Source organism: Chrysochloris asiatica, unplaced genomic scaffold (assembly GCF_000296735.1).
Source record: "Chrysochloris asiatica unplaced genomic scaffold, ChrAsi1.0 scaffold00002, whole genome shotgun sequence".
NCBI classification, from domain to species: Eukaryota; Metazoa; Chordata; class Mammalia; order Afrosoricida; family Chrysochloridae; genus Chrysochloris; species Chrysochloris asiatica.
Genome location: NW_006408520.1, coordinates 30,967,383 through 30,977,053, shown reverse-complemented (window position 1 = coordinate 30,977,053; position 9,671 = coordinate 30,967,383). Strand labels below are relative to the sequence as shown.

Sequence of the window (9,671 nt, the reverse complement as noted above, 5' to 3'; positions counted from 1 at the left end):
TGCATAAGGTAGCTATGAGTCGGTACTGACTCGATGGCACCTAACAACAACATGCTCGAGAGCAATTTTCAGAATCTCTGCTGATATTCATTTTGGTCATTTCCTTCTTTCTTGTTTCTTAATGAACATTTGCTTTCTTCCTGTGTGATGTTCTTGATGTCATCCCATAACTCTTCTGGTCTTCAGTCTTTAGCATCAAATCCATTCTTGAGACAATATCTAAATTCAGGTGGGATATATTTATTGTCATATTTTGACTCTCATAGACTTGTTTTCATTTTTTTCACCTTCAGTCTGAACTTGCATATGGACAATTGATGGGTCTAGTCCACCATCTGCTCCTGATTTAGTTGTTACTTATGGTCTGGAACTTCTCCACCATATCTTTCCATGGATGTAGTCCATTTGATTTCTTTGTATTCAGCCTGGTAAGGCCTATGTATATAATCATTTTTCTGTTGTTTAAAAAATATATTTGCAATGAAGAGGTCATTGGTCTTGCAAAATTCTATCATGCAATCTCCAGCATCATTTCTATCACCAAGGCCATGTTTTCCAACTACTGATCCTTCCTCTTTATTTCCAACCTTTGCATTCCAATCACCGGTAATGATCGATACAACTTGCTTGCATGTTGGATCAATTTCAGACTGAAAAAGTTTCTGATTTCTTCAATTTCATCACCACTGATTTTAATCGGTTTTGCATAAATTTGAATATTAGTGGTTTTAACTGGTGTTTCTTATAGGCATATGGATATTATCCTATTACAAACAGCATTGTACTTCAATACAGATCTTGATATGCTCTTTTGGAGGAATGTGACACCATTCCTCTTCAATTTTTCATTCCTTGCATAGTAAACCATGTGATTTTCAGATTCAAAATGGCCAAAACCAGTCTACTTCAGCTCACTAATACCTAGGATAATGATGTTTTTGTGTTCCATTTCATTTTTGACAGTTCCCAATTTTCCTTGTTTCATACATCCTACATTTCATATTTTGATTATTAATGGTTGTTTACAGCTGGTTCTCTTCATTTTGTGTTGTGCCCTATCAGCAAATGAAGGTTTTGAGGGGTTTACTCCATTTGCGTCATCACAGTCAACTCTACTTTGAGTAGGTAGCTTTTTCCCAGTCACATTTTGAGTGCCTTCCAGCCTGAGGTGCTCTTCTTCCAGCACTGTATCTGACAATATTCTGGTACTCTTCATCATGTTTCAATATTCAGAATTCTGGTGCTGACAGTGTTCCACTGCTATTCATAAAGTTTTCAGTAACTAAATGTTCATAAGTAGTCCATCTCTCTGTCTTCCTAGTCTGTCTTCATCTGGAAGCTCAGATGAAACTTGTCCATCATGGGTGGCCCAGCTGGTATTTAAAATATCTGTGGCATAGCTTCCAGAATCAACAAGCAACACACAAGCCACCACAGTTTGACAAACTGACAGACAAGTGGTAGTCTGACAATAAGAGTCAGCATCATATCAGCCCCAAAGTCTTCCAAGTCCAAGCATTGATTATAGGTCAGAAGTCTTTTAAGTACTTTACATATACTAACTCATTTAATTCTCAAAACCCCATGGAGTTAGATGTTTTTATTAGCCCACCCTACAGAAGACTACACTCTTTAGTATGGATTGCATGTGAAGGTAATGAAAATCCTCACACAAGAAAACCAATAAATAACATCATAATAACTAGAGAAGACATTAAATTTGTTAAAGACTTCATTTTGCTTGAATTCACAATCAATACTTGTCTTAGGGTGGATTTTCTAGAGAAGCAAAACCAGTGAAACTTATGTATGTTTAGATATAAAGAGAAGTTTATATCAAGGAAATGACTTAACAGTTGGAGAGCTGGGATTGTGCTAAGTCTGGTTCAGATGAATCAAAATCAGGAGGCAGGTCTGGCAGGCAGGCAGGTCCAGCAAACAGACAGGCAGGCAGGCAGGCAGACATACAGTTCTGGCAGGTAGACAAGCAAGCAAGCAGGCAGGCAGATAATAGAGCAGGGCACTGGCTCAAGTCCAAAGAACCAGAAGTTGGAGGACAAGCCAGATGCATGATTCAGACCCAAAAGAAAAGTAAGCAAGATTTGCCTGAGTGTCCATTGGACTCTTGGACTATAGAATGTTTTGCCTTCTATTTTAATTGTGTCTTTGTTGCTTTTCACTGTATCTCCTAAGTGTCTGATGCAATGTTCAATATGTATGTTAAAAGGAATAATTATGCCTAACATATAATAGGAGTCCTGGTGTGGTGTTATAGGACAAACACTTGACCATAAGGTCAGTTTGGCCCACAAGATCAGTGGTGCAAACTCACCAGACACTCCTCAGAAACCCTATACATGGTCACCATGAGTTGGAATCAGTACCACGGCATTTAACAACAGCAATGTATAATAGAATCATAGATATATAAAACTGTATAGTACTTTAGATTTAATCCAGTTCAGTCCTCTTCTTTTACACATGAAGAATTTGAAATTTAGCAAAAATAACTACTTCCTTAGATTATCATCTGCACATCTTATATGGCCATTGCAATGAGTTATCAAATTCAGCCGAGAAGTTGAGAGTGCTGTGGGAGGGTAGGTTGGTGTCAGAATTGGTAAGGAAGGTTGGAAGGTGGAAGCATGTCTGAACTCTGTCTCATAGGACTCAACCTTGGGCTGATGGTAATTCTCCTCCTCCTCCCTGGTGAAATCAGAAGTTAGACGCTGCACCCACGCCATTCTTAGTTAAAGATATACTCAGAGAGTGTAACTACCAATGAAGCTACATAGGTTCTATTGATCTCTCCTGTGAAATGCTATAAGAAAGGATTCTTAATGTCTGCTTCCCTGTAAGCTCCAAGAATGCAGAAGTCATACAGCTCCAGCTGAATCTCAGCATCCAGCACATTGATGACACATTGTACAAAGTGCTCAGTCAATAAACTAATATAAGAAAGGGAATGGTAAAGAAGAGAGAATTCAACCAAGTCATAGGTCTTCATTTTACAATCAAATAAGTATTCTTTATTGGATATTATGGGTTGTATACAAAAATCTGTGATGGTTTTAAGTTTCTCTTTTAAGTAATTTTAACAGCATTTCCCTATTTCATAATTTGGTTTTAATGTACATCAGAGAATATTTCTCATACACTTCAGTATATAAGTATATAATAGTCACTTGTTGCCTAATTATAGTAATGGGTGGGGGGTTGGAATCACTTTTCTGTCTGATAGAAGCTTTTAAGGGGTTTCTACATCCCAAATCCTTGTCTGCCAATCTATACACACCTCCACTCTTTGCTTCTGTGCCTAACACATTCATGGCTAATACATCACAGCGGTTTTTTTTACATTGGGGCTGAACTTAATTTCTCAAAACAGCATTATAAGAAACCACTATCAATGAAAACTATCAGAGTTGCCATCTGGGCTACCTTCTTGTTAGCCTATCTTGCAGATACCTAATATATTCAGAACTCTGAGTTTTCAAGCGATTTTGTTTTATAGTTTGAAGTAGAAAAAGAGTTCACCATAAATAGAATTCAATAAATAGAATTCTTTTCTTCTTGGATCGCCACCTATTTGCTTAGTTCTGTGCTATTACACATGAAGGTAAAATAAAATTATATACCAAAGTCTCTAACTTCAAGATACATAGTGGTTTCTGCATGTTTTCTTTGCAATTATGTTGCAGGTTTCCTAATTATTACATTATTTACACTTTTCTTTTTAAAAACCTATGCATTGACTTTGTTATGTGAAGAGGGACTTTTTAAGGAGTCCAGGTGTAGCACTGTGGGTTAATGCTCCAGACTGCAAAGTCATTTGAATCACAAGGTCGGTGGTTCAAGCTTATGAGTTGCTCCTTGGAAACTCTATACAGGGTCGCTATGGGTCGGAGTCAACTTGATGCCACCTAACAACTATGTATATGATTGCCTGCATGCACAAAGATTGACAGAGAGTAGTCTAGTTTTTTTTTAAAAAAAGAAATATTTAATGCCAAGTCCCACCATTATATTTTGGTGTATGTTGTTGTTGTTAAGTGCTGTCAAGTTGATTCCGACCCATAGTGACCCTGTATAGGGTTTCCAAGGAGCAATTGGTGAGCTTGAAGCAGCAAACTTGCAGTTCAAACAACTTTGCAGTCTGACTCATTAGCCCACAGCGCCACACCAGGACTCCATTTTGGTGTATTAATGTCATGAATTCCTCAATTGCCCCTAATTACATTTTGGGGTTTCTTCATCCTGAGTTCCTCAAGCCAAGGGACACCATCATTTAACCCAGAATCAATTTTCCACAATCCTGCTTCCATGTAACTTTATTTAGATAAACATTTTTTGCAGCAACAGATATATACAACAACAAAAAAAGAAGTTATGGCTAAATACCCCTAGGGGTCATTGATTACATATTCTCAACGAAAATAACTTCTTCCTTAGATACGGTCTGTACATTCTGTGTGGTCATTGCAATGAGTTATCAAACTCAGCTGTGACTTTAAAACAGAGAGTAGCTCTTCTAATCTGCACACTTTATTTTCTCTGGAATTTTTTTCTTATTCCCCACCAATCCATTTGATCTAGGTATCTGGTAATGAATGCTCTAAATTATATTTTCAGGAGATTAAGATGAGGTTCCAAAAAACAGATGGATCTGAAATAGTGCTGCTGACCGATGGGGAAGACAGCACTGTAAGTTCTTGTATGGATGAGGTGAAACAAAGCGAGGCGATCGTTCATTTGATTGCTTTGGGGCCATCTGCTGATATAGCTGTAATTGAGATGAGCAATATAACAGGTAAATATGACCTATAGATCTGAATCCTTTAATAATAATGCATAAATAAAAAGGCTGACAAATCAACAACTTCTCCCAAGTTCTTGCTCTGGCAGGCTCTGTACCAGGAGCTTGGGACCTAAATTGAGTCAGACATAATCAGTGTTGTTATGATGCTCACAATTCAGTTGCTGGAGAGACAAATAAAACTGCTAATCAGATGAGATAATCATATAGCATTGCCTCATAAAATGAGGAACACCTATGAATAAAATTCTATGTAAGTGTTATTTATTGCTGTTAAGTGCAGTCAAGTCCATTCTGACCCATAGTGGCCCTGTATAGAGTTTCCAAGGAGCACTTGAACTGCCAACCTTGCTGTTCAAACCAACACATTAACTTTCCAGTCCAGCACATTAACCCTCAGTGCCACACCAGAACTCCATTATGTGAGTGAAGGAAGCCATTAATTCTCCCAGGATTGGACAGAGTCAGGGAAAGTAAGTATCAAAGAAGGTGACTTCTGAGCTGAGCCTTGACAAAGTGTTGAATCTCTCTGGGAGGAAAAAAGGGTAGAAGAAGATCAGACCAGGAGCAAATCATGTTGCAATGATAGTGCTAGACCTGTACAGAGAATGGCAGGAAATCCAGTGAGATCAGAGCACAGACTGTGGAGTGCCAGATAGATTAACCATTTAGAATGAGCAGATCTTAATAACAGTTTCTAGATTAAGCATTAACTCCTGGTGTGGTGCTGTAGTATCAGCACTGGACTGTGAACCAAAAGGTCAGCAGTTCAAATCTACCAGCTACTCATTGGAAACACTATACAGGGTCACTTTGAGTAGGAACCCATTCAAGGCACCCAACAACAACAACATGGTAGCACAGGAAGCCCTGGTGTGGAACTATAGGATAAACACTGGAATGTTAACCACAAGACTGGCAGTTCAAACACACCAGCTGCTCCTTAGAAACAGGATCATACAGGGTTACTATGAGTTGGAACCAACTCAGCAGCATTTAACAGTGGTTAAGTGATCTGATAGACTTCTCTAGAAGATCAGTGGCTCCAACCCACCAACTATTCTGCAGGACAAAGAAAATCTGCTTCCATTAAGAGTAAAGCTTAGAAAACACTATGGAGAAGTTCTATTACCTATAGGATTTCTATGAGTAAGAAATGATTATAACAGATTTTTGGTTTTAAGGTAGCTATCATCTTTAGTAGACTCCTGGTGTGGCACATAGGATCTGCACTGGACTGTGAACCACAAGGTCAGCAGTTCAAACTCACCAGCTGTTTTTTGGAAACCCTATAGAGTCATAATTGAGTCCATGGTTTCTAACAACAGCAATAATAACAATCACTGTAATCTGATAGTGTTCAAGAGCAAAGATGTTCGTTTGAGGACTAAGGTGTGCCTGACCCCAAGCCATGGTAATTTCAATAAGTTCATATGCATGCAAAAATTGGACAGTGAATAAGGAAGACTGTAGAAGAATTGATGCAGTTATGGTGTTGGAGGAGAATAGTAGAAGTACCATGGACTTCCAAAAGAACAAACCAATATGTGTTGGAAGAAGTACAGCCAGAATGTTCTTTGGAAGCCAGGATGATCAGACTTAATCTCTCATACTTCAGACATATTATCAGAAGGGGCCAGTCACTGGAGAAGGATATCATGTTTGGTAAGGTAGAGTATCAAGAGGAAGACCCCCAGTGAGATGGATTGGCAAGGTGGCAGCATCAATGGGCTCAAGCATGGCAACAATTGTGGGGTTGGCTCAGGGCCGGGCAGTGTTTCATTCTGTTGTACATAGTGTCACTGTGAATTGGTACCGATTTGTTGGCACACTGGAGAAGGATATCATGTTTGGTAAGGTGGACAGTCAGAGAGAAAAAAAGGAAGACCCCAGCAAGATGAATTGGCAAAGTGGCACCATCAATGGTCTCAGGCGTGGCAACAATTGTGAGGTTGGTCCAGGGTCAGACAGTGTTTCGTTCTGTTGGGCATAGGATTGCTATGAGTTGGTGCTGACTCAATGGCACCTAACAACAAAAACAACAACAGTATAATCTAATAAGAACTTGTTTCTAGGAAGCAATTTTATTAATCATATTTACATTTTAGGTGGAACTCATTACTATGCTTCAGATCAAATTCAAAATAATGGCCTCATTGATGCTTTCGGGGCCCTTACATCAGGGAATGCGGATATTTCCCAGCAGGCTCTCCAGGTCAGAGTTCCCATCCTTGGGTTTTCATGTTTGCATTTAGCCATAATCAAATACAAGATGTTCATAGTTCTATATTTTCTCCTGGTAAAAATTTAATTAAAATCTAAATTTCAGCATGAAATAGATGATTTAAATGTAACCCAATTGCATGATGAAAAGAGATTTCATGTGTATGATTATGATATTAAATGATTTGAAAATAGAATACAAGTTATACAAAAGCAGTATGTGTAATAATTCTTCTGAACCCACTCCTTTTCTTACCTGCTGTGCTTCAACAGCATCATCATTTTCAGTTAGTGAAATTCAAAATCTCTGAGTAAACTTAGATTCTTCTTCTTTATACACATCCAAGTATAGTATCAGCCCAACCTGTTGACTTTCCTTCAAGATAAATAAGTTCTATTAAAGTCTATTACTCTCTATATCCATTCCCACTTGAATAGGGAATCCACTCAACTCGTTTTTTTGCCAAGACTGCTGTCTTCTATCTTCCAGTCACTGCCTACATTAAAACTTGTCATAATAATCTAAGCAAACTAATTTTCCTCTTTCCACCAACAATGAGAATAACAGAGGTATATTTAATATGTGTTAAACTGAAAGTGAAGTCCTTGTGTGGTGCTGTAGTATTAACACTGGACTTCGAACCACTAGGTCAGTAATTCAAACCCACCAGCTGCTCCTCGGAAACCCTATATGGGGTCGCTATGAGTTGGAACCAACTCAACGGCACTTAACAACAACAAACTGGAATTGGGAGTAGAGCTATTCTACAAACGGAATTACAAAATCAGTTTGTAAATTGTTTTGGTAGACAGAGAATAAACTAAATGAGAATAGAGGTTAATTCTGAGGCTTTTTGACTGGTTGAATCACAGAGTAGTAATATTTATACAACCAGAAATGAACTTATTTTTATGAAAATTTTTGGTGTTCTGTTTCAGGCTTGTTAATTTTCAGTAAATGATTGTTGTCAAGTGCCATCGAATCAGATTCAACTCCTAGCAACCCTGTATAGCATTTCTATAGGAGGGTTTAAACTACCAACTTTGCAGTTAGAAGTCCAGTGCTAATTCTTTTTTTTTTTTTTTTTTTTCCAGTGCTAATTCTTCAAAAAGAATTAGTAAGAATAGAATATGATAAAACTGCTAGTAAGGAGACATTTGATGAAAGATGTGCCTAAAGTTTTGAGAATAGAATTCTTAAAAAGTGTGGAAGGATTCAGAAGAAAGTTGGATTCCCCTCAATGTTTATGGTTGGTTTGTAATTAGAGAAGTAACAAAAAGAAAGCAATTTTTTAACAGGACTCATCTGAATTCATATACATAATGTATAGGACTTCAAAGAGTAAAGTGACCATCTAGAAGCCTGCTACAATAATCTAACATGAGTTCATGGGGATGTGGACTTGAATGTTGTCAACTAGAATTAAAAAGAAAGGCTGCAACCCAAGCAATACTTTCCTAGAGCTCCTATGAAACCAAAGCCCTCTAGCTCTCTTAGCCTATCCTTATAAAGAGTCATCTGCATTCAGATAAAACTTGATAATAATACCTTCTCCACTCAAAGATCTGTTCAGTTAACAGAGGACTATGATTTTTGTCAAAACAGTGAATCGTAGAATTCATTCCCTTCAGGACTGGAATGAAGTGGGGTTATCCACTGTTCCTGAAATGGTACTCCCCTAGGAAGCACTTTCTTGGCCAATGAATAAAATTGGCTTTTCTTGACTAAGAATTACCCACAAAGACTTTGAAAAACTATTTTGTCAAATTTCTTTTCAAAGAAATTTCCTCTTTTTCAGTTCTTTTCTTCTCAGGAATTCTTAAGAAAATTCAGATTGCCCTTTTTTCTTTTTGTTGAACACATTTACTGCCCAGAAGATACCCACTATTTCATAATTATAAAATTACTTCAATATTTCACAGCAGGAAAAGATCTATGTCTCAATTATTTGCTAATCCTCATTTTCTTCACGAAGCCATCCTTTTGGTCTCTTCTAAACCCATTGCCATTGATTTGATTCTAACTGATAGAGGTCCTATAGGATAGTGTAAAATTGTCCCTTTAGTTTCCAAGACTGGAACAATACTGTTCCATCTTTCTCCAGTGGTGTAATTGATGGGTTCAAACTGCCAACCTGTCTGTTACCACCCAAGCACTTAACAACTGTGCTATTAGGTCTCCTTCCTAATACTCCAGGCACATCAAATATTTTCCTTTGGGACATCATGAAGCTGGACAAAGTGAGGATAAAATGCATGCACACACATACTCTACAGCTAGTTTTTCTCTAGGGTCATGGCATTCTTCAGTGCTAAAACCTGGGTGGGAGTTTGTCAAGACAACTGGTAAATAATAATAGGACTGTGCATAAGCAGTAAAACCCATGCTTCTACTCTACTGTTTTTCTTATCCCCTGTTCTTTATTCAGTACCTGTATTTCCACATTTTCTGACTAACAACTGTCATATCTCAATCAGCTTTCAAAGAGTTCACAAGGCTAAGGTGGTATATCATATATAAGCTTGTTCTCAGGCCAGAAATTAAAAACTGTCTTATTAAGAAAAATTAAGTTATTTTGTTCTCAAGTCATTAAGTTTTAAAATATGTTCAACAGCTTGAAAGTAAGGGATC

The 9,671-nt window shown here is 37.7% G+C and overlaps 1 protein-coding gene across 1 annotated transcript in view; it reads left to right on the top strand.

Annotated features, from left to right (window-relative positions):
* Nucleotides 1-9,671, top strand: part of CLCA4 (chloride channel accessory 4) — a 47,108-nt gene that overhangs the window by 27,792 nt on the left and 9,645 nt on the right. The window contains 4 exon segments of the mRNA XM_006878327.1: nucleotides 4,633-4,810; nucleotides 6,925-7,038; nucleotides 7,041-7,115; nucleotides 7,235-7,326. Coding sequence (XP_006878389.1) covers nucleotides 4,633-4,810; nucleotides 6,925-7,038; nucleotides 7,041-7,115; nucleotides 7,235-7,326 — 459 coding nt within the window.